The following is a 26241-nucleotide window of genomic DNA, read 5'->3' as shown; positions in this document are numbered from 1 at the left end:
CACTGTGAAACGAGCCAACTTAAAAGTTTTTTCATAAAAGTTGGTAAGATATGAATTCACTACTAAGAAAATATAAATATGGATAATTTTTTCTATTAAAAATGTAGATTTATTAATATAACTCTAAAATGTGAGTCTGTAAATTGAAATATAAGTTAATTTTTAAACATTAATGTGTAGATTTTGCAGGTCATAAAGAAGTATTTTTTTAGTTTGTAGTTTCAGTTTCTGCAAGCTCTACACATTATTTCAATATAAAAAAAATATGAAAACCGGGAAATTCATAATATTTTTTTGTATATTTTCTGTTCATTTCAGAACTACCTCCGAAACCAATAATTCCTTCTATCAAACCACAAATATCTCAAACGAAACCTACAATTTTACCATCTGCCAATTCGACACCACTCATCTCGACCACCTTTGTCTCTACATCGAACTCGACGCTATCGATTCAAACCATGAAATCGTCGAAAATGTCCGCCAAAACCTCTTCCATGGCAATAAACACATCCCTTCCGCAACCTGCGCCTGCCTCAACGGCCATCACACTGGGGACATCGTCATCCACTCTCAAACTGTCACCAACACCAAAAACAAAACCCTCGTCCTCAGAAGATCTGTCGGTCGACCCAACCACGTGCGACATCCAGCCGGGGAAGGAAACCACGGTCGAAATCAACAAGGATAAAATGGGCTTGGGGCTGAGTATTGTGGGAGGTTCAGACACACTTTTGGTATGTTTGTTTCTTAAGTTTGTATTATTATTTTATTTTGTTTCTTCCCTGTGTTAATGTTGATTTTAAATTAGACCTTTCATAGGGTTACCAGATCACTATAAGAAAAAAGTAGGACATCCTGTCCCCAGATGTAGGACACAAGGGGTGACCCTTCCAGTTAGTACACCCAGTTGTCAACCTCACTTCCACGTAGCGCACCCAGTTGTCAACCTCACTTCCACGTAGCGCACCCAGTTGTCAACCTCACTTCCACGTAGCGCACCCAGTTGTCAACCTCACTTCCACGTAGCGCACCCAGTTGTCAACCTCACTTCCACGTAGCGCACCCAGTTGTCAACCTCACTTCCACGTAGCGCACCCAGTTGTCAACCTCACTTCCACGTAGCGCACCCAGTTGTCAACCTCACTTCCACGTAGCCCACCCAGTTGTCAACCTCACTTCCACGTAGCACACCCAGTTGTCAACCTCACTTCCACGTAGCACACCCAGTTGTCAACCTCACTTCCACGTAGCACACCCTGGACTGCATTTTGAAGACTAACTAGGCTCTGGCATCTGGACGTACAAGCAGTACAATCCTCGTAGGACTGTGTGTTGTCCTTATGTGTGCTGAGTGCCCCTTTCCAGCCTCAGCTTTTAAGTAAGAATAATTTAGTCAAACATGACAGTTATGTTATATTAATTATATTTTAGTAATGGTAAGGGGTTGGACCCTGTATAATGTGACTGGTGCAAAATAGCCTAAGTGCTGACATCAATCAATGTAGGACACAAATCATTGTTTTTAGCAAACAATATATAATTTAAGAGTTTTCAATTTTAAAAACTAATGATTTTTTTTATACAAAAATCCCAAACTTGGAATCATCAGTACTAAACAATACACTTTTTACTACATGTCTTTTGAGTGATGCTTCTCGGATGAGTAATTTTTTCTCAAAATTCCAAGTTTAGTCAAAATATACAGTACTAATGAAACTCTAAACAGCCAAACTCTTTCAAATTATACTGATCCAGTACCAAACCTTTTACAAACCCTATGAGAAATTTATTTCCTTCAACAATCCATGTAGCACACCCAGTTGTCAACCTCACTTCCACATAGCACACTTTTTTTTTTTTTTTTTTTGCAATGTCTGAATCAAAATAAATTTCGCTATTGAGTTTGGAAGTGCAGTCCATAGACTTGTAACTTACATGATGTTTCCTGAAACACATTTTCTTTGTGATGTGCAAAATGGAGGACATTTATGATTTTTTCCCCAATTCTTCCTAAAATGTAGGACATGTTCTCGGATAAAGAGGTGTTCTGGTAACCCTAGCCTTACGACTTATTTACCTGTCCCCTAATGCATATCTCTAAATCTAGTTACAATTTACAAGAACTTACAGCAAGGCTGAAGTTCTTGGAATTTTTTAAATTAAAAATCTCATTTTAAAAATTGTTTTTTAAAACATACTGTAGGGTGAGTCATAAGTCTCCATACAACTGGTGAAAACGGTGACTAATGTTTATTTTTCCTTTTCAGGCAGGTGAACCAATGAACAAGAGATGCCACTAACAAAGGAAGGACGGAGGATTGACATCATTCTGTTGGCTGGGAGTGGTACCACCCGTCATGTAGCACACAGAACGCAGATAACCCATGACACCGTAGCACCTGTGTTACCCTCCTTTCATCTGTTGCTGTCTTTGGTCTTCCAGGCCTGCTTTCGTCGGTGACAGTACCTGTTCTGAATTTCTTGATAAGTCTGGCCACAGTGTCATGGGTTATCTGCGTTCTGTGTGCTGAGTGCTACATGACGGGTGGTACCACTCCCAGCCAACAGAATGATGTCAATCCGGTCTTCCTTCGTTAGTGGCATCTCTTGTTCATTGGTTCACCTGCCTGAAAAGGAAAAATAAACATTAGTCACCGTTTTCACCATTTGTATGGAGACTTATGACTCACCCTATACTAATTTCAATATTGGAGAAATAGATTTGGGGACATGGAAAAACATAAAATAGAAAAGCTCTATTTATGTGTGTGTTAGAATCCTAGCTAGATCATTTTAAATTTGAGTATGCAACTGCTTGCCACATTGTGCAAGAATGACATATAACTGTAGTATTGCATGGCGATATATACAGGTTAAATTTGTATCTGTGTTGCCTTGTTTTGAGGTGTGTGTGTATCCTTGATGTAGTAATAGTCTGTCAAGTTGATTCAATAGTAGTCAGTTCATTATTGCACTAGTAAGAAGTGTTTGACTATGTGCATTGTGATAATTCTCTTTAAATTTTAAAGGTAATTAATTTAAGTTGGTAACACTTGAGCAGTAATAATGAAATAACTGTCCTTAAGAGCATGAACACTTATTCCTGTTTAGTCCTTATTGGTCTTGTGTTGCACCACGTCTTTGAAATTTCCTTTATTTTTTAGTGTAAATTTTTGGTACTGAGGATAGAACAATTCTGCAAGGCACTTCAAATAGTAAAAGTTAGGGATGGTACAGATTAATCAGTACTCGATCGGTATTGGTCGATATAGGCATATTAGTGTATTGGTTTATGTACAAAGTTACCAATTATTTTACTGATCTATAATTTAGTGCAAAATTGTGCCATTTTGTTATTATTTTTATGGACAATCTCCATGCCCTACTATTTAACAAAGTAAATGTCTAAATATGCAACTTCTTTTGCACTGAAGTCACCTGGAAACAAGCATTTATTCAGGTCAATGAACCATTCAGGTTCTTCAAGGACCATTTGGAATTTTACATCAAGATCGGTAGAACATTGGTATCAGCCAAAATTTCATATTGGCCCATTTAACTGTATATATCAATAGAGAAATTACACATTATGGCAGAGACCTGACAAGTTATGGTCAAGCCTGGATTTTCCACTTAAATTTCCACATAGAAGTGTATTTGCAATGATAATTCATATACACTTCTCAAAAAAAAGTTTTGAATATTGTTATATTAGGCAATAGGTGATAGGGACGGTGGCATATGTGTTAAATTCCTAGCCTGTGTCTATCACCTATTGTCTAACATAATAATATTCCAATCTTTTTGTGAGAAGTGCATATTGAGCTCCATTGTAGCCCATACCGATGGCATTTCTCTTACCGATTGGCACCGATACTTGAAAATTATAACAATTAAAAGCTATAAATTGATTAACACCAATTATAAGCATCAATTTAACAGTTTTTTGCTTTAATACATCTAAGATACATCAAAATATAAAAATACCTGTCGCGTAATCACAAAATACAGGTTTTATTTTCACATGATATTGGTACGAAATCAATGAAAACTGAATTTGGCACAACTCTCCGCAAATGTGCCGTGCAGCACAATCAAACTGACACTTTTCGATACTGATTTATCAGTGTCAGTTCACCCTTACACTCTTGCCTTTGGTGCAAATGGTGTTTGGTTTGATCCCCAGTGGACGTTCGGTACGAGCCCAACATGATGAGGACAATGAGGAGCTACTCAGAGAAAAAGAACGTCAGAAACTAATGGTGGTGGGACCTAATGCACTTACCACCAAGTGAAAAGCTGACTTGTAGGTCTTGGCCTTCAAAGTCCGGATACTTACTGAGTTTAGGAGTTTATTGTTCACTGTACAGGGTGGTCCAAATGCCTTGTTACCTCCCCACAGAACGACTTATGAACTAACCGATCCAGAAGGTCTGAATAACTTTCACACTTTTCATGACCCACAATAAATTATATCCATATCGAGTGTGAAATTTTACGGAGACACACCTTATCTATCGATTTGTGTGAATGCAGTCTGTGGACGATTTTGTATTCATACACATTATAGTTGTGGTGTCAGCCGTTTCAAAGAAGATAACAGATTTAATTAGCATTTTGTAGGTTTGGTGCCTATTGCTCACAATTCCAGAATATAAAAAGACGTTAAAAAATTTTTAACATTAAAAACTGTACCTACGTATGCGAGTGTGTTGTTCCTATTTTTCTGTAGAACTACGTTTCGGAGATTAACTATCTCCTTCAGGTTCGTATGAAAAAACTAGGTACTTAGCATAGTACCACGTCGAAATGTAATATAAGGATTGTGGACAAGGGTTGGTGTGGATACATTTAAAATATTATGTCGTATATTCTACAGAAAAATAGGAACAATATTTACAACGCATACATAAGTACAGTTTTTAACGTTAAAATTTTTTTAACGTCTTTCTAAATTTCAGATTTAATTAGTTCCACCCTGTAGATGGAAATTATAAAAATCCCTTTTTAGGTCTTAACGCTTAATGATGCATCCCTACATGATTAGCATAAGAGTGTAGTATTGTCATCCAACTGGGAATCGTGTAAGAAATAGTTTCGGAACTAGAGACTTACAATTACTATCTTCCCCAGGGTGTAATTATCATTCATGAAGTGTATCCGGACGGTGCTGCTGCGAAAGACGGGAGGTTGAAACCAGGGGACCAGATTTTGGAAGTGAATAATGAGGACTTCCGTAACATCACCCACAACAAAGCACTTGCTGCTTTGCGGCAGACTCCAGCTAAGGTACAGTATGCTTTTCTAGTTCTTGCAGACCCTTGAAGAAATCTACCTCCTGTGCCTGTATCCTCATAGTCTAGAAAAGGCTAGAGAAAGGATTTTAAGGTGCAAAAAAAATGTGCTGATAAAATTCCTTAACCTTTACACCGCCAGGCAGGTTTGCCGAATGTAACCCCTGATTTGCCGAGGCTTTTCCGCACGATTTTTAAATTTTTACACTTATTCCGAAAAAAACGTTATAACTCTTAAGACTATTGGACCAATCTGCTTCAGGTAAGTTTTGTTTTGAAGCCAAGACACCAGGGCATGCAACTGTGCACAATTCAGAATACCAAAGTGAAAAAGATGGGGTGGGGTGGGGTGGGCCGTGTCCCAAAAATTTCCATGAAAACATAATAAAAAATCTGGACTTTGCCCCATCTTTCCCCACTCCTATGGGAAAAGGACGCAAACTTTAGCCTTCTTTTCATAGTATGGACCTTTCGTAATGAAATGAAAGTTGTTTCATGTTCCTAGCTGGCACACAAAATGTAATAAGAGCCAACACGTGTTAAAAGCTTCATGCTGACAATGCACAGCTCGAAAAACAAGGACTCGAACATGTGGGCGTGTTGAAAGGGCGAAAAAGTGCTCCAACCTTGACGAAGGCTTTACTCAGAAAGCCTGTTAGTGTTTCCACCACAATATAAAAGTATCAATGTAAATAGCATGGGAATTTTACCTAATTCTTCTTGGTGACAACTGCGGACAAGACACAGTGACACCGGCGAATTAAAGGTTAATTCAATGCTCTTTTTATCTGCTCCTTCTGTATATAATGTGTGCGGAGAGCATAGAGAACTGTGGTTCTGCCGAATAGATTTGTAACTCGTCGATGATGCGTGGTTTGTTCTTGTACACACTACCTTTAAGGTGTGTGTACAAGAGTTACATGAGAACATCCACCGTGAAATCCAGGCAGTCACACTGAATACCCTGGCAGCAACATTCACGAACATGCAGCGTGGTGTTGAACTGTGTATACAGGTGGGGGATGTCACTTCCAGCACTTCTTGTAATGTACCTTCATTTCTCAACCATAAAGGTATGTCATGTACAAATTTGGTTTCATATCCTCTTTTATTAATATTTTTATAACACTTTTTCCGGGGCCCCTTACGAGTGGGACACTCTGTAGTTTTTATATTACTAATTTATGAAAGAAAATTAGTTTTTTACATCTGCGTAAAAATCTGTTTTTCTACGTGCAACCCTGAGAGGAAAGTACACACACATGCAAAAAATGAACATTTCTTCTTTAAATTAAGGAAAAAACACTAAATTCGCTGACCAAGACAGTTTTATTTACATAAAAAAAAACATTGTTCATGTAAGAACACACAATGCACCTACATACACTCCAAAGAGATCAGCAAATCAGGAAAACCAGACAGATCAGAAAATCCTGACACGTCAGAGAATCCAGATACTCTAGGACACTCTGGAATTATAGGCCAGATCCTTAGGAAACAATGCAACAATTCAATTCATCAGAAACCACTGCTGAAGATCAGAAGCATACTACATAACCCCAAGGTCAATTTAGGACTTAAAACATCTTGTGTGTGTGTATTTATAATGTTCCTGTCTGGTATTTTCTCATTTGATTCTTTTTTACGTAAATAAAACTGCGTTCATCAGCGAATTTAGTGTTTTTGTAACATGGAAACAAGGCTTAATTGTGTTAGCATTACTTCTTAAGTGCTTATTTTTCTGTCTGCCATGTTTTTTTTTGTACCTTCGCAAATACCAGGTGTTTCAGAAATAATTGAGTTGTTACAAAAATTTATTACAGGTAAACTATTCAACTTACGTTAACCCTTAACCGGGCCACATACTCCAAACGACACTTCCTGCGAACCTGATATTTTTTGACTTTCTTTGTTTGTATCTTTTTTCTCATTTCACAATATTTGTTTGATAAAGGTGGTCAGGCGTAACAAAATATTTTCCATTTCACTTACGCAAACAGGCAAGCAGTGTCTATCGGGCACGGTGTACAATTTATATGTAAAGAAGTCTACTTGAATATGTACGCCATGAAGGCCCACACTTTCTTGATCCGGTCGTGAGTGGGGGTGATGTGATCAGCATCATGCCCCTGACTGCCTTTACCCCCCCAGGGTTTCCCCCAGGTACACATGTTATTCGACGCTGGGGCCGCTTCATTATATTTGTTAATATAATAACATATTTGTTAATATGTATTAACAAATTTATAATAGAAAATAAAGTATTTAATAAGACAGCACATAAAAATATTATTAACACTAAAATTGAAAAAAATGAAAAATATATGAGCAAATTGAACAATTCTCTCACACTACCTTACGGCTAGGGATGTGCTGAAGCCGATTACAGATGTATGAAAATCGGCCGAAATTGACATATCAGCATCGGTATCGGAATCGGCAAAAATCCGATATTTAAACCGGTACAGATTATACTAGAGTTTTTACCTTCTAATAAGTTTTGCTCCCTCGTTAAAAAGAAAACATAAAATAACTCTATAAATGCCTTAAAAAAAACTATGCTATAACGGTTATTTTATGTTTTCTTTTTAACGAGGGAGCAAACGCGAATTTCTAGTTTCATCGAGGCTAATCAGGTCACAAAGAATTTAGAAGAGGATGTACAAAATTTAGGGAATTTAGAACGGGATACGGAAAATACTGGGGACAGGAGTATGGAGTCTGAATCTGAAAGGGGGGAAGCTGCCCCGATTACATTAAATGACCTCGCAAGAATGATGATGGATTTCAAGCAGGAAATGAGAGAATTACGGAGAGAATTTAGAGAAGGGATGGAGGAACAGGCGCGTCGGTTCGAAAAGTCGCAATCTGAAATGGAAAGAAATCTGACCCGTAGGATAGATAATGTGGCAAAAGGTAGCGCAGGGACACGGAAAATTGTGGATCAGCTTGTCGTAAGAACCAGTACTTTAGAAGAAACTGTAGGAAATTTAAGCGAGGGATTGGCGGCTGTTTCCGGGTGCGAACCGGAGGTATGTAGGCAAAATGCGGCCGAAATAAGGCAGTCTGTAGCAGACCTTCAGGAAAATGTAGCAGAGGAAGTTCGACAAAATGTTGCGCAGCAGATTAATGGGGTTTTGCAGCATCATGAAAGTCGACTAAAAAATGATTTAAGGGAAGAAATAGAAGCATTAAACGCCCGCTTGAACGAAGTCCAGGGTTCGGGAGAGGCGAGCGAACAGTTGCTCGCGCCATCTCCTGCGGCGAGCAGCGATAGTAGTACAACCCCAAGTAATGTGTACTTGCACAGGGATATGCGCTTACCAAGCTTTTCTGGTTCGGAGAATGAAGTGAGAGCCAGCTCTTATCTCATGGAGCTGGAAACTTACATAAACCTGGCTCGAATCCCGGCTGAACAGCAGGTAGGCGTGGCGAGCTTGTCATTAAAAGGGGCCGCACTCAGCTGGTTCAACGTTAACAGAAAGCAATGCAGAGATTTTGCCACCTTCAGGGAACTGTTTGCGTCGTATTTCATATCTGAAGAAAAATTATTGCGCCTGAAAGCTGAGATTTTCACGAACCGCTATGTTGCCGGGGGCGGGAAAACTTATTGTGAGTACTACATGGAACTCATCGAAAGGAATGCCATCCTTCCCGAACCCCTGAGTGAAAAGGCCTTGGTTCGATTGGGGATAAAGCAACTTCCCCCGTTTGTGCAGAGGAGTTTCCTTGGGTTGACCATCGACACCAGCAGTCAGTTACTCGGGTTACTGAAAGAACTTCAGGAAACAATGAACTGCGGTGTTTCGAGTCAGTCATCCCCACGTCATCGTCCTAGACCCATAAATTTTATGGAGGCGAACCCAGGCTCAGGCAACTCCGAGAGGGGAGCTCGGTCACGGGGCAATTACAGCAACCGACGCAGGAGAGAATTTGACAACCCTCGCAACCAACCTTCTCGGGAGAGGGGAGATTTCCCGCGAGGAAGACGGAGTCCAAACCGACAAGTAGGTTGGACGTTTGGCAACGATGGAGAAGAAGGGGGGTGGAGTGCCCGAGGGGAAGGGTCACCCACAAATTTCCCTTACATTAACGCCATGACTTTTGAAAGTCAGAGTGGGAGGGGGGCTCCCACTCCTGACAACGAAGCATGACAAGGGGAGAGCACGTTGAGCGGGGGCTTTTCGGGACAGGTTGAGAGTTGTTTACGCCCACCCGAAGAAAGGGAGTCTCAGGATAGCCATAGGGATGCCGACCCGTGCGAGACTGCTGTGAAGAATGTATGCTCGGTTTTAAAGGAATTTGTAGAGGAACCCCAGACCTCGAGAAAAGAGACCCCAAGGTCGTTGCCTGAAATTAATGTGATTATAGAAGGAAAGTATTATGATGCAGTCGTGGATACGGGGGCTACACATTCATGCGTTAGCGAGAGTTTATGGCTGGAGCTATTGAAAATTAACCCACGGTTGCCTTGCCTCACCGTAGGCGGATTGAAAGTTGTCTCGGCATTTGGGACTAAAGCTTCAAAAGTAATCACACAGACGTATTTAAATATGAATTTTGGAGGGACTGGAATAGATGTAAACTGCTTAGTGATAAGAAATTTAGTAAAGCCGATTTTATTGGGGACTGATTTCATGGAGGATAACCATGCAATCCTGAATTATGAGCAGCATGTGTTAAAATTAAGAACTGAGAAGGGGTACACAGAAATAGAATTTTCAACATTTAATGAGCCAGCGGCGTGTCAGGAGTTGCACAATTTCCGAATAGTTTACTCTTGTATGGAGCCTATTTGTCGTTGTGGGGACGAAGTTATGTCAACCATGGGTCCTGTGGGCCCGAATACAGGAAACGTGTGCGGGGCTGAAGGATGTAGCTGCCGGCACGAGAAGGAGCCTGCGTTTTTAGTAGAGGGAGATCAATTTTGTGAAGAAAATCACTCGGTGGTTATGGAGAAAGGAGAACAAGAATCTTTCGAGAATGTAATGGAGGGAGATGTACACAATGTGAATGTAATTTCAAATGAAGCTTTATACGAGAGGGACTCCATGAATAAAGATCAGCCGCTAGATTCGTTTAGAAGGTTTGAGAGAGGGACCAAAGAATCACAGAGCCACGCGATAGAAGAAACTAGGGCTACCAACACCCAAATTTACGAGAGCGAAGAAAGGGCGCAAGGGTTGACTTCTGAACAAAGGGGAAAATTAAGAAAGCTGCTATTCGAATATCGCGAGATATTTGATAACAAACCAGGGTTGGTCCGTGGATACGAGCATGAAATCGACGTAATAGATGATAAAGCTTTCACTCAGAAAGTGTATCCCATTCCTTACCAGTACCGGGAGGATGTAAGCAAACAAATTAAGCAGTGGTTACAGTGGGGGATTATCAAAAGAGCAAAGGCACGATTCGTGAATCCACTTGTTTGCGTGAGAAAACCGGGAGGAAAATCAGTCAGAGTTTGTCTCGATTCCAGGGGTACCAACTTGAGAATACAGCCAGAATACGACTCTCCCCCTTCCATAGTAGAAGTGCTTCAGAGATTTGAAGGAAAGAAATATATTTCTTGCCTTGACCTATCGCAATTTTTTCTCCAAATCGGCCTTAAAGAAGAACACCAGCAATATGTGGGTTTTATGTACGAGGGCATTGTGTACACATTTCAGAGACTCTGCTTTGGGTTGAAGACGGCGTTAGCAAGCGCTATAAGGTGTTGGATGATGAAACTTGTCATTTCATGGCGGCCTACTGTGACGATATTTCTCTTGCCGATGATGATTTTTCGGACCATTTGCAGCATTTGCAAGTCATTTTTTCCAAACTGAAAGAAGCAGGGTTAACGCTAAAATTAGAAAAGTGCCAGTTTGCGAGGCAGGAAGCTTCGTTGTTGGGATGCAAGGTGTCGTCCGACGGGATTAGGAAGGACCCAGAGAAACTACAGACCGTCAATGATTTTCCCAGGCCGAAGAACGCAAAGCAACTGAAGTCGTTCTTAGCCCACTTGCAGTTTTACAGGATTTTCCAGGTGAATCATTCAGAGCTCACGGTGCCCCTTCTCGAACTCCTTCGCAAGGGAGCGGCGTACGTCTGGTTGCCTAAGCACCAGGAAGCATTCGAGAAGATAAAACGTGCGTATTTGCAGGATGTGATAATCCGTAGCCCTCTCCCTGGAAAGACGCTGTATCTGGAGACAGACGCTTCCGACAAAGCTGTCAGCAGTCTGCTGTACCAGTTAGAAGATGGAGGGGGTCCTCGGCTGATTGCATGCCACAGCCGCATCCTCAGCGACTGCGAATCGAGGTACACAATAACGGAGAAGGAGTTATTAGCTATTATTTATGGCATACAGAAAAACACCGTGTATTTACTGGGAAGAAAGTTCACTGTCAGAACGGATCACAAGGCGCTACAATTCTTATTCACATGCAGGTTAACAAACCCACGAATAGCGAGATGGATATTGTTCCTACAGTCGTTCGATTTTGATGTCCGGTACATCAAGGGTGAAGAAAACATGGCGGACTTCTTTTCGCGTTACCCTAGCGGCACAAGGAGCGCTACAGTTCACGAAATAAAGGAGCCGCACGAGGTGATAGCGAACATACACTTCAAGCCATCGCCTGAATTGGTAGAATTCATGCGAGAGTTGCCAAATCGTCAACAAGAGGACCGTGAACTTGGGAGAATAAGAGATGAGATGTTGGAATCGGGAGATGGAAAAAGGGCGAGAAAGCTCGAAGATTATGCCTTGAAGGATAGAATATTGTGCAAAAGAGAGCGAGGAGTCTTTAAAGTGTGCGTTCCGAAGCAAGTTGCCAAAGAGCTAATCGCATTTTATCACGGTCGGGGCCATTTCGGACAAAAGAAGACACACTGGGCTGTTGCTGAACACTTCACGTGGAAAAAGATGAAGGATCAAATTAAAAGGTTTGTCAACGAGTGCGACCTCTGCTTGAGGACAAAGCACCTTAATTACGAAGTAAAGGGAGCGATGCATCCCGTGATCGCCGACAAACCGGGAGCGGTGATCTCGGTGGACCTGTACGGGCCGTTGTCAAAGGCTAGGTACGGCTTGGAATATTGCCTCGTTATGTGCTGCTTGTTTAGCAAATACATCGCAATATACCCTCTGAGAAAGGCCACCACCAAGGCCGTTTTGGGAAAAGTGAACGAATTTTTGATAATGTGTCCCAACGTCAGAACTATTCTCACAGACAAGGGCAGTCAGTTCACCTCAAGACTGTGGAAAGAGCTTCAGTCGAGAGACATCGAGGCACGCTTTATAAGCGCTAAGCATCCTCAGTCGAACCCCGTCGAGCGATGCATGAGAGAGATCTCACGCTTGTTTAGGCTGTGTATAGATGGGAGCCACAAGAAATGGCCGGAACACATCCCGGATATGGTAAAGTGTTTAAATCTGGCGGTTCACACCTCCACAGGCTTCGCTCCAGTGGAACTGTTTTTCAACAGGAAACCGGACGACGAGATCAAGAAACTTTTTAAATTGCCCTCATTGAATGATGACCCACGCTATGAATGGAAGCTGCTGAGAGCAAAGGAAAACGTAGAAAGAGCGGCCGAAAACCGAAAAAAGCAATATGACAAGGCAAGGCTCACCTATTTCGAGGCAGGAGATATTGTTTTAAGAAAGTCATTTGCGTTCTCGGACGTGCAAAAGGGAATTTGCAAGAAATTTGTGCACCTTTACGTGGGCCCATTCCAAATAAAGAAACGGGTGGCACCAAATGCATATTTGTTGTGGGACTTTCAATGTAACAAAGAGGCTGGAGTGTATAATACATCGAACCTGCGACCTTATGCATCGGCAAAGGGACAAGGACAACCTGCTGTTCCGAATACAAAGGGACCCTCGAGAGCGTGAACCCAAGTGGTTGGGGAAGAAGAGGCTCTGGCCTGCAGAAAGGAGGGAGAAAAAGGTCGAAGCTAAAACCCCTCCCCTTTTTCCCTTGCACCCTGTCGTGCGAGGTTTACCAGGCAGGGGTATAAGAATTAATGGAGAAAAGGGAGGCTGTAAATAATAGGAGTAAACATATTTTAGGAATGCAATTATATAATATTTTTTGGGGTCATTTTAAGAGTGATTATTGCTATTGTGAATGCTTTTAGTGGATCTGTTCATTTTTTATTTTTTTTTGCGTAGCCGGGGGGAAAGAAGGGGCATTACCCCGTTTTAGCCTTTATTTTAAGTTTAAGAAAATAGGTTCAGATAATTATGATACTATTTTCATATTCGTTATCCTAATTATCTGAGGGGGGAGATGTAGTGCCACCCTAAATTTATTATTTTTTTAATTTTTTATTATATAATTTTGGCTTTTCGTTTTTCTTTTATCAGTTAGTTTACCAGTTTTTTTTTCTCAAAGTCGCACCCAGTCCCTTGCTTGGCATGGCGAAAGGGAGAACCGGGCTCTTTAGGCAAGTTACACTGGCTAGGGTGTCCTTTCTTTTTTCTCTTAGTTTTTTCTTCCTTTTTGGTATTTGTGTGTTTGTGTGTGTGTGTGTTAGAGCCACTGTACAAGGCTAAAACCGGCAACATTGGAAGAACACAGGGAAAGTTTGAGCGTCTTTGGGGGAAAGACAGGACACAAGGATATAGAGTGCGAGGAGTGAGGAGGTGTATTTTGGAAGTGTGGCTAAACTTGGAGTATGTGCATACTGCGATGCAAGGAGACACGTTACTAAAGTAGGTGAAGTGTGATTGTTGAGCAACTGACAACACCGTGCAGCTGAAGGAGCGGTGTTTTGTTCCCGTGTAATTTGAACTACTTCCGCGTGTTAATCACAACATGTCGCCGGAGCATCGACCACCAAAGTAGGTGAAGTGCGATTTGTGACAGCTCACAGTACAGTGCAGCAAGGAGAGCTGTGTTTTAATTTTGTGTAAATGGAACTACTTCCGTGCGGTTACTGAACAATACATGAAACAGATCACACCATGTGACTGGACGTCAGCCAGCCTGACCTGAAGCCGTGAACAGTCCTCTTTTATCCCCTTCAACAGCGAACCACAACCATCCCCTTCAATTTAAAATAGGAGCAGTGTGTGTAAGGAAGTGCATCGCATAAGTGACAATAATAGGTAAGGGATCCCAACAAACATTTACTTATGGCCATAAGATGCATGAAGGTTATTTATTACTTGTGTTTGTATTTGTATGAGCTATGCCGGGTTAATCTACTTATTTTATTAAGATCAATAATAATCTTCAGAACAAATTTCATGTTATTTACATATTGCCCCACCACAGTGCTGAGAAAATACTTGGGCATAACTGCTGCATCAGTATTCAGTGATTGAGTGTTCAGTGTTGCTGAACAGATTTGAGATAAGAGAAGAAGTAGGTTACTTCCTGAACTGCTTCCAAATCTCGTATTTCTGAAGTTGAATCTGGCAGAACAGGAATTCATTTTGCATTTAAAAGAACTGCTTGTGTACTAATGTTAAATCTCTTAAGTTCACATAACCTTTTGTAGATGCAAATGTACATTCACATCTCTTGAGAATATATATGCATATACATATGATATGCAATAGAAATATACATACGAAATTTATTTTTGTCATGCAGAAAATAACATCCCATTTCTGTTTAATAATATACTTGGGCAGTTTGGGCTTAGAGGCAACTATCTTTTAAAAGATAGTTGGTCTCTTAAAGGTTAACGTAAGTTCAATACTTGACTAGCAATAAATGTTTGTAACCTTTTGTAACCGCTCAATTATTTATGAAACACCCAGTACATGTATAAATGAAGTCAAAACTGGTTTCATTGGATCACAGTTCATCTAACCTGTTAAAAGGACTAGAATTTTGAAAACTTATGTTGCCTGCACTTTTTTCCCCTTTGACACTGGACTATATTTTCAGGTGAAAATGGTTGTGTTCAGAGACGAAGCTTCCACAAAAGAGGAGGATATTTACGATGTGATGGAGGTGGAATTGGTGAAAAAGCCTGCTAAGGGGCTGGGCTTGAGTATTGTTGGACGGAAAAATGGCCATGGTGTGTTTATTTCTGATGTGGTGAGTACACACTTTTAAAAGGATAGAAAGCAATGATTACATTCTAATTTACCCCTGCAGAGTTTTTAATTAATGTAGCAACAGTGAAAAAATTTACAGTGGCATGCTTATTATTGTGGTTTAATGAGACACATGATACAAGAACCACATATTGTACTTATTTTTTTTTAAAAAAAGGTGATGGAAATTTGCACAAGCAAACTCGATTAAAAAGCAAATAAAAAAAATTGAATTGAAAATTTCACCTGGTGCCTGAATTTTCAAATTCAACATCATATTATGATCCATAATAATGCCTAGGTCCTTAATAAAGTTTATTCTTTCAAGCTCTTCTACACAAATAAAATAGAATTTAGAGGTATTTATTTTACTTGATAACTACATAATACTCTTAATATTAAATTGAAGGTCATTGTTTATACTCCACTCATACACCATATCTTGATTTGGTGTTTTAAGTCCACTTTATGCACAGTAAGGCTAATCGGGACTGGACCTACAGTTTAAGGTGGGATCCGAAACACTATGTGCCTCCACCGGGTATCGAACCCGGAACCCCTTGATTACAAAGCAACGATGCTACCACTGCGCCATCGGGGAGGCCCTCATACACCATATCTAAATCTCTTTGAAGTTTCATAATGTCTCCATCATTATTTTGTTTATGAAGCTTTATGTCATCAGCATACAGGAGACATTTAGAGTATTCAACCTCACCAACCCTTTCCCCCTTCCAGCTGGATAAAGAGTTTCCCTTTATTCAAGGTCCGTGGCGGTGCAGCTGAAGCTGATGGTCGTCTGATGAAGGGGGACCAAATCCTGATGGTGAACGGACAAGACCTGAAGGGGGCTTCCCAGGAGGAGGCAGCGGCTGTGCTCAAAACTGCCACCGGCCGCGTCGTCATGAGGATCGGCCGACTCAAGGCTGGCTCCAGGAGGAGTTCCGGAGGAACCTCGGCTGCTACGGGAACTGAGAGGTAACATTTTTTCAGGGAAAAAATAGGGGGTTTGAAGAACCGTGTGAATTATTTAGCCTCCAAATACACCAAAAAAAAGCATTAAAATTTCATAACTGAATTTTGCAGACGAGACATGAAAACTACCAAATTTAATTATCAAATAGATTTGAGATTCTGCAAGATCTGGTTAATAAAGATGATCTTAACTGTTAGTGTCCGGACAAGAAAAAGATTTTTCCACTGCCTGTAAACCCATTGAGGATGGAGGACACAAGGTTTTCTCAGCATCACGTGATTAGCAATGTATGTGCAACTTTTTAGATACATTTTTTTTGTTCATTAATGTACATGTTAAGGTATGACATACTCGAATTACAAAACAATACATCTATTGTAACTGTTATTAACAAGCGGAGTTTTGAAAAAGTCCATTGTTTCCCCTGTTAGTATTATGGGATACATATAAAACTATAATGAGAACAATAGAACACTTTAATAATGTGCGGCAACTAGGGGTCCAGGGGCAAAGGCTCATTTTCAAAATCTCTCAAAAATTAGACTTCTGAAAATGTTGCGTTATTTCCTTTTGGGGAGTCAGAATTGGGGGATGGACATTACATATCCTCAAAGACTGGTCTTTTATCATGCTTCCCTCCAAATTTGATCCATCCAGCAAAAGTATGGAAATTATATCCGTAAGATGGCAACACTGCCACTCTTATACATTATTATTTTTTCCCAAGAAGTATCGGCTTATTTTCAACGGAACTTTGCATGGTTGTAGGAAGGGGCTACATACTACATTTTTTAAAATTCACTTTGGTCTATCGTGGTGGGCACAAGGTAATGCTGAATACCATTAAAAAAAATGATCTTCCATTAACTTTCTTTATTGGGAAGACAATGTATAAATTTCCCCTCCGCTAAAAGCCCTGTCTTCAAGAATGAAAGCATAACTGATTTCATCTCTCTGCGACAATTAGTTCCGGAGCTTCGATTCTCTTTTCTTTTATACGTTGCGGCAAGTTTGAAAAGCTTGTGCGTGAGGCTCCAATTCACTCAAGATTAACAAGATTGATATAAATAAATGTGAATACACAGTATAATACCATCGACTGACAAAGAAATTTTAGACAATCATAAAATGAAAACAAAGTAAATGGTGGCTTCATAACGAATCTCATAATAAAAAAAGCTAAAGAACGAAAGAGAAATCTAAGTTATCCACACTTCAGAAGTTAAAAGATTGTTTTAAAAAGCAAAATTGATCAAATTGAAACAGCTAAAATAAATTTAACATTTCGATGCTGGGAGCTCCTGGACAAAAAAAATAATCATGGAAGGAAAACTATTTACCATAGGCAGTTGGTCTTTTCGGCAAGATAAATATTTCCTTGCGTTTACTTTGAGCTGGTGTACTTAGTCACGGCCTTCACTGACGGCGTGCTTGGCCAGTTCACCGGGGAGGAGCAGCCTGACGGCCGTCTGGATCTCCCTGCTGGTGATGGTCGATCGCTTGTTGTAATGAGCGAGCCTGGAAGCTTCGGCGGTAATGCGCTCGATGATGTCGTTGACGAAGCTGTTCATGATGCTAATCGCCTTGCTGGAGATGCCGGTGTCAGGGTGAACTTGCTTCAACACCTTGTAGATGTAACTTGCGTAGCTCTCCTTCCTCCTCCGCTTCTTCTTTTTGTCTCCCTTGGAGATGATGTTCTGGGCCTTTCTGGCAACATGTTGCAGACAGACTCGACCAAACACATTATGGTTCTCTGTGGGAAGAGAGATTCTGATATCCTGTTCCAAAAAAAATGCAATTAGAAGAAGATGGAAAGTTAACATTAATCCAGACTAATGGGGGGGGGGGGGTAAGTTAACCTGTTTAACGAAAGTCTGGATTAACTGAAATAACCTAAAAGAACAGTAGAAAGTGCATTAAAACTTCGTTTATAGCAACAAAACACTTTTATTATGGTGTATTTAAAGGACATAGGCCTAAATACAGTACAGTACAGTTTGTGGGAAACAGAATTTCGTCAGTGGTTGACTGTCTTTGGGAAGTTCTCTTGTTGACTTCTAGCCACTTTTTAAACCTTGCATTGTGCTTTTTTTTGCCTCCCAGATTAAGCGAAGTCCGGCTTAACGAGGTTTTACTGTATTTGGAGGGTCCCAGTAATAAACTGATGTGTAAACTTTGGGATCGAGGCATAGACTTTTTAAAAAAAGAATTTATCATGCTGCAGACCCACACTGACCTATAAGAAAAGCATTGTATCAATTATACCAAAATTATTGCTGATAATTTGGTTGATGCATCAAACATGTTAATCACTTGAAATTTGTAGGGAAGCATGGTCCCATTTCAACATTTTGGGAAAAAATTCTGTTAAAATGTGACCGAAAAAAAAATGCATCAGAATTTTTGTGTGAAATTTGAATTATCACATTTTTGCCATTTGTAGCATGTATAAGTAAAATATCAGCATGAAATTGTGATCGAAAAGTAGTAACTGTTTGTTACTTTTTCAGTAACATGATATTGTTTTTTTTGGGGGGGGGGGATGAGTTTTTTTTAAAAAAAAAAGCATCTTTAAAAAAATAGTAATATGCACTATTTTGTTTTCTTGTGAAAGTATGTCATCCCCTCATAAGTACATAAATTAACAAAAAATATCTCAACTGAAATATCATTTGCAGTTTTAGGTTAATAAAAGAGGCAAATTTTTGGCTAATTCAAATGATATTTGAAATGGGTGGAAGGATTCATTTACGTTAAATGAAAATGCTTAAGATGAATAAGAAATCAATTAGGTTCACACACATCTGAACTTTTAGTCCTACAACTAAAAGTTAAAAATAACACACAGCACCTGTCATTGATTTAATACCACTAGAATTAATTACATCTAGTGAAAATTCATTAATATCTTAAATTCACAGATGAATTTGTTTAATATGGAACAAAGAGGGAATTCCTCAACAATGAAAAAATCTTTATTCTGGTGTTTATATGCATTAATTATTTTTATTATTATGGTCTGTAATATACTTTATGGCCACTTCCCACAATTCCATGGATTGAAAGAGTTCCCATGGTTGGCTAATGTAATTTCTCAACAAGCAGAGAGAGAAATTGTTTTACAATTAATTGTATTTTAAGTAGGTGAACATTGATAGTGGATAAGCTCACTCAATATGGGTCCCATTCTAACAACCAATAACAAAGCAGCACTCAATCCAACTGTGCAAACAAAGTCTGCTAAATAGATAGAATGACACATGCAGGGTGGTTACTGATTGGGAATTCCTTGAATTCCGGGAATTATGCATGATTTCTGTGTGAATTTTTGTCTAGACTTGAAAAATTGCAACTTTTATTAATCCAAATCCCTTTGAATTTATACATATTTATGAATGCCCTGAGGGAAATTTTTCACAGTTCAGTTTTTATTTTCATCGAGGAAGAGAAAGAAACCTGTTTAAATTGTTAGTGCGCTATCTGACACAGAGAAGATTATTGCAATATAAAATATATTGAAGTTGTTAGGTAAATTTGAGTTTGCAATTCTTATACAATTAACAATTTTTCGTAAATTAGTATATCCTCTAACATTTGTGACTTGTATTTGTAGATGTATTTCGAGTGAGTATATATACAGTTAAATTTGAATGGAATTTTAATATATTTGTGTGTGGGTGGTGAGAAACGGTAATACATAAGGTTGAAATAGAGAAAACATTACTTGTACCCTTGAATTTTTGGAAAGTTTGCCTTGAAAACCTGGAATTACAGTAAAACCTCGTTAATCCGGACTAATGGGGTGGATAAGTTGACCGGATTAACTGAAATAAACTAAAAGAATAGTAGAAAGTGAATTAAAACTATTTATAGCAACAAAACATGTTTATTATGGTGTATTTAAAGGGCATAAGCCTAAATACACTATACAGTACAGTACAAAGTCTGCAGGAAACAGAATTTCATCAGTGATTGACTGCCTTTTCTTTCGGAAGTTCTCTACTTGATTTCTAGCCACATTTAAAACCTTGCATTATCTTTTTGCCTGTCCGGATTAAGCGAAGTCTGGCTTATTGGGGTTCGAATTAACGAGGCTTTACTGTATACTTAAATTTTATCATGGTCCTAGAATAGAGTAGCCACCCTGAGATGCCACTGAACTTTCTAGATGTTTACATAATGTTAATGTTTCTCGAGCTTATTTCCTAGAGACAAATGTGTAGTATTGATGCAGAGATTCTAGCTTTTTAGAAAGCTGTTTGCTGTGCAACTTTTGTGACCAGATATTCTCAAGAAAAAGAGAAAAAAGAGTTGCTAACAATTTCAATGTCGGGTGTGCATGTTTGGGGCTGGTCTTTCAATGTACAGTAAAGTGCAAGCTAGTACATGTAGCTAGCAGATTACATGAGAAGTAATTCTTGTAAAGTTTCTACATTAACACTTGTTTCCATGATATGAAAAACTCAATATGCTGACCAAGGCAGAAAATTTATTTTATTTTAAAACATAAACTTACGTTTTCTCTCTAGAACATTCCAGCAGGTGGCCTTCGCTTGTCAACTGTACTTTCACCTGACAGGCGATTTGGATAAACATTTTCCTTTTATCTGGAAAGTGGTTGGACTCTTTATCTCACGTTCTTTTATCTTATCCTTTCTTTCTTCATTTCTCTTTCGTTCTTGTCCTTTCCACTCTTTCTAACACCTTCTCCCATTCTTTGTTTAAGAAAAAAGAACGTGAGATAAAGAGTCCAACCACTTTCCAGATAAAAGGAAATGTTTATCCAAATCGCCTGTCAGGGGAAAGTACAGTTGACAAGCAAAGGTATATGTGCATATATATCGTCCTGTTTTCTACCTTGTTACATTTGTACTTGGTGCAGAGTCTGAAGACGACCTTGCTAGAAGGTTGAAACGTTACGTTTAGTTTATGTTTTAAAATAAAATAAATTTTCTGCCTCGGTCAGCATATTGCGTTTTTCATATTATTTATGTATACATGAACGGACGTGAATTACTAAGGTTTCAACTTTTTCCCCCTGTTCTTTAAGGAAGGAATTTGCATTCATGAGATTGATCTAATCACAAATTTCTTTTTCAGTGGAACATGTTCAAGAGTGGCATGCAAATGCAGTGTTGTTATAAATATTCACCACTAGGCTGTGCAGCAGTCAAAATTCACTTTGAAATTAACCTAAAAGAGTATCAATTTCCTAATATTTCCATGCATCAGTATTGCCAACTCGCCATTAATTGCTTGTTTTTACACTGGAAAATCCGGTGCTTGTTGAGACCGGCGATTATCTCTAAGTGACAATTAATTAACGAAAAGCTTTATTGGATATTGAAAGACCAGCCCTTGCTTAGTTGTTAACAGATTACTTCAATTTTGTCTTCTCAATAAGATTTTCTTTCTTTCACACTTTCAAAATCAGGAAGCACATCTAGGTGAGTGTAATGTGTGCGTCAGCTGAATTTATGTAGCTTTTGTGTCAGCAGATTGTACAGGGTGATCAAAAAGGGATGCAACCTTATGGGGAAATATAGTTTATTATTTTTACTAATTTTTGCTTCTTAGGTGGTGAGTAACAGTGAAAAGTGCATAAAGAGCTGATTAGGCAAAATTGTAAGCAAATATTCAAGACTGTGTTGATGCAATTTCACAGCAAATGGTAAGAAGTCTTCTAAAAAACACAATTCACCATATTCGCTTGTGTGAATGTCACAATAGCGACCACTTCCAGTACATATTATACAGCCAATGGCAAATACAGGGGTTGGACAAAAATATGGAAACACCTGCAGAAATGCACATTACCTTTATTAATATCGATTAGGACCACCTTTGGCACGCAGAATGACCTGCAGTCGACGTGGAATGGACAAATACAGGTTGCGTATAGTTGTCAAAGGGATGTTGTACCTTTCATCCTCCAAAGCAGCTGCAAGTTCTTGTAGAGACGATGGTGGTGGGTAGCGGGCTCGCACCTTGGTCTCCAAAACCGACCACAGGGGCTCAATAATATTCAGGTCTGGCGATTGTGGAGGCCTTGGCAGATGTGAGCTGTATGAACAGGGGCTCTGTCATCTTGAAACACGGCATCACCATCTGGGAACAAAGTTTGCACCATGGGATGCAGCTGGTCACTCAAAATGGTTACGTAGTCCCTGGCAGTGACATGTCCATGCAGGGTGATGATGGGTCCTGCAGAATACCAGGAGATGGCTGACCAAATAATCACTGAACCACCGCCATGCTTCACTCTCGGTAACAGACAGTCTGTATCATACGCTTGTGCTGGCATTCTCCACACGTACACTTGGCCAGCAGTTGGAAACAATGTAAAGGATGACTCATCCGACCAGATTAGTCTTCCACTGCTCCATTGTCCAGTTTTTATGGGCGTTACTCCACTGTCTCCGTCTAGCAGCATGGTCAACAGTCACGAGTAGTTTGGGAATTGCAGATCTGCCATGAATACCCTGCTTGTGGAGTTCTCTTCCAACTGTTTTGATGCTAACAGGGTTTGTAAGCACTGTATTCAGCTCAGCAGTGACTTTTGGAGCCGTGGTGATCTGCTTGGTCACAATCCTACCCAATGTGCATCTGTCTCTGTCACGCAACACACACTTGCGTCAAAGCTGGTGCTTCACTGATGTGGTTTTTCCGGAAGTCTCGTAGGCAGCCATGATCTTCAAGACTGTGCCTCTTGATACACCAAACATTTCCGCCACTTTCGTCACGGAAGCTCCCACCATACGCGCACCCACAATTTGCCCTCTTTGAAACTGTCAGCTCAGACATAATTCACGATACGCTGAACTGTAACTGGCCCATCTGTCAGGTTGGGCAGGGTGTTTACCTCGCAGGAAGTGCCAGTGACCACAGTGAAACCTACCATTCAGACGCAAATAGTGTTTGAAATGGCTACCTGTTTTATACCAGGTGTTTCCATATTTTTGTCCAACCCCCGTATAATAGTGGGCAAATTGTCCATTACTATTTCCATTCTCTTTTATTCTACTTCTTGTGTTATTTTAAAATACAGAAGTCTGTTGATGTGAAGAAGATGTTATCCTCTACTTATTGACGTTTTTATTTCATTAATGAAGTCACATTGTGGAAAACAGACTGGGTGTGCAATAAATCATTTACTCATAAGCAGGGCTCGGAAGTTCAAGACCTATAAATTGCCAAAAAAAAGATTAAAAATATCAAAAAAAGAATGTATAAATGTGATCCAAATTAATTAATAACTTCAGTTTTAATTACATATTTAATGTGTCTGGTCGTATACACCGTGCTGAAAGCTTCAAAACAAGAGTAAGTTGCCAGTTACAGCGCGACCTTCCAGACAAGTTAGGGTTAAAGGACCTTGTACCGTACCTGCTTCAGTCGCCCAAAAATGTTTTTCTCTCGTTTCAGGGATGGTTCAAATTTATTTATTTATTTCTTTTTTTTATTTCTTTGCTACAGAGAGGTTGTTTAAGAGGTGATGAAGTGATGATGATTCGAATTGAGAATGGGCAGTAAAAACGTAGTCGAAAGAAGGTGAAGTTGCAAAAAAAAAAAGCCATTTAAGATCTAAAAAAAAGGACCAATAAGCCAAAAAACGCAAATAAGGACAAATAAAACCCACCTTTTTCTGGCCTACAATGACCCAAAATGAACATATATTATGTTGGGCCTCGTCTTCGGACACTAGGAAAAAAAGGATTTTTCCTCAACTTCCGAGCCCTACTCCATAAGGTTGAGTAATTGCTCAGTCTGTATTTGTAAAAAATCTCATCAAGTTACCTACAATTATGTAAAAATTGATATAATTTGTAGTTACATAAAGTGGAAAACAAGATGGATGTATGATTTCTGTGCCAACCAAAAAATGGTGAAGGGATCTTAGGTTAGTAGAGTCCAAGGCTAAAAGTGAGCCAACATGCACCGGAAATCTATTCCAGCTAATAGGTTTTGTGCTGGAACTCAGTTCCTGCTGCAACATTGGACATGTATTTTATTTATGAAGTACACTATACAAAAGTCCCATCCTTTGTTACATTAATTATTTTAAACTTGTACTAAATTTTGTCTTTTGTTGGTGGGTGGTCCGGAAATTTAGAAAAAAATAGGGATGGGCCGATATGAAATTTTGGCCAATACCGATAAAGTACCGATATAAAATTTACCGATACCGATAACCGATATTCTACCGATCCGATATAAAGTTAGAAATGGTCCTTGAAGAACCTGAAATGTTCATTGATCTCCTTAATAAATGTGTGTTTCGAGGTGACTGCAGTGCAAAAGAAGTTGAATATTTAGACATTTACTTTTTCAGAAAGTAGGGCATGGAGATTATTCATAAAAATTACAACAAAATGGCAGAATTTTGCACTAAATTATAAGATATTTATCTATATATCGGATCGGTAAAATAATCGGTAATTTTACTGATAAACCGATACACCTATATCGGCCGATACCGATAGAGTACCAATTAATCGGTCCCATCCCTAGAAAAAAATAATAGTTTCTTCAATAGCAAAACATATGTTTCACCAATAAAAAACATATTATTCCGTTCAACACAGGTTACTTCAGCCAGAGATGTTCACGCAAGGGCGTAATATTATGCCAAACACAGGGAAGGGGTTAAGATGGAACACAATAACAAAAATCAACGTTAAGAGTACCGAAACCTTTTCTTCCAGAAAAAAAAACTGATATTATTATTAGAGTAATAAATACCATTGTTGTTTCAATATATACTACTACAACTATTAGTACTTATGGCTATTCATTTGTAGTCATTCTGGCTATCCACTGAAACTACTTTTAAGCACTGGTAGGAAAACTTACCTCGTAATCAAGAGGTCCCAGATTAAGGCTGTGGATTTAAGCTTTGCCAATAATAGGATTTCGGAAAATCATATATAAAAAATATATTGTACGTAACTTCATGAGAATTTTGTACACAGTGCAAGTCAATCAAAATGTTTAGCATTTTATACATTAATTTGTAGACAATGATGTTAGTTGTAACACTATTGACTTTCAATTAAGTCATTACAACCCAGAAGTGTCTGTAACTACGTTACATCAAGCAGCCTGTTTTAGCAGAGAGCTAATTCATTCTAATCCACTTACTGTTCATTTGTCTGCAGTTTTTTGATTGCGATCAATTTTGCCACCTGGTTGGTAGCTTCGTCAGGCATTGAAATTGATCGTGACCAAAACACTACGTGTAAAAAATGAACTGTAAATGGATTTATTTTAGTTCACATTCTTTATTATTGAATGTGCAAGCAACCTTGTAGTTATTGTAAGTCCAGGAACCCATGAATTCTAATGGGTTCCGTAACAGAATTACTCTGTAGCCTGTTTGAGGCATCGTAGAACTCTGAAATTTGGCGAATCCACTATGCAGACCATGGGGAAGAGGATGGCGATAAAAATAGTTCAATTTTCCGCCACCAGGTTGAAATGTGGCGCTGTACTTCCATGATGGGTTGTACAAATAATCACGTTAAGTGATTTAGCTGGAAGTTGCGAGAAAATAATATCTCGTTTATTGCAAGATTGCAAGGTAAAGGCAAATCCATAACCAATTGGAACACTTTACGTCATTATTACAACCGATCATGGAAGTACAACGCCACATTTCAACCTGGTGGCAGAACATTGAACTACTTTTTTATTGCCATCCTCTTCCTCATGGTCTGCATAGTGGATTCGCCAAATTTCAGAGTTCTACGATGCCTCAAACAGGCTACAGAGGGCTCTGAGTTGGGTAACTTTAATTCTGGCCACCCTGTAAAGGTTCCACATCCAGATTGAAATATTTTAAATATCATACAGGGACAGGCTTGAGAATGTGGGGCCATATATCTGCACTGCTCCCCTCTGCTTTAGCTTTTTGCTCACCTGTG

General features: G+C 39.3%; 1 protein-coding gene across 5 annotated transcripts in view; it reads left to right on the top strand.

Moving 5' to 3' along the window:
- Positions 1 to 26241, top strand: part of LOC145981803 (multiple PDZ domain protein-like) — a 963820-nt gene that overhangs the window by 934528 nt on the left and 3051 nt on the right. For all 5 annotated transcript variants that reach the window (XM_083115230.1, XM_083115226.1, XM_083115228.1 and 2 more), the window contains 4 exons: positions 319 to 737; positions 5137 to 5292; positions 15191 to 15343; positions 16109 to 16320. In XM_083115230.1, coding sequence (XP_082971356.1) covers positions 319 to 737; positions 5137 to 5292; positions 15191 to 15343; positions 16109 to 16320 — 940 coding nt within the window. The remainder of the gene's footprint in view (positions 1 to 318; positions 738 to 5136; positions 5293 to 15190; positions 15344 to 16108; positions 16321 to 26241) is intronic.

This window comes from Lepisma saccharinum, chromosome 30 (assembly GCF_977018435.1).
Source record: "Lepisma saccharinum chromosome 30, izLepSacc3.1, whole genome shotgun sequence".
Classification (NCBI taxonomy): domain Eukaryota; kingdom Metazoa; phylum Arthropoda; class Insecta; order Zygentoma; family Lepismatidae; genus Lepisma; species Lepisma saccharinum.
This window is presented reverse-complemented; position numbering and strand designations above follow the sequence as displayed.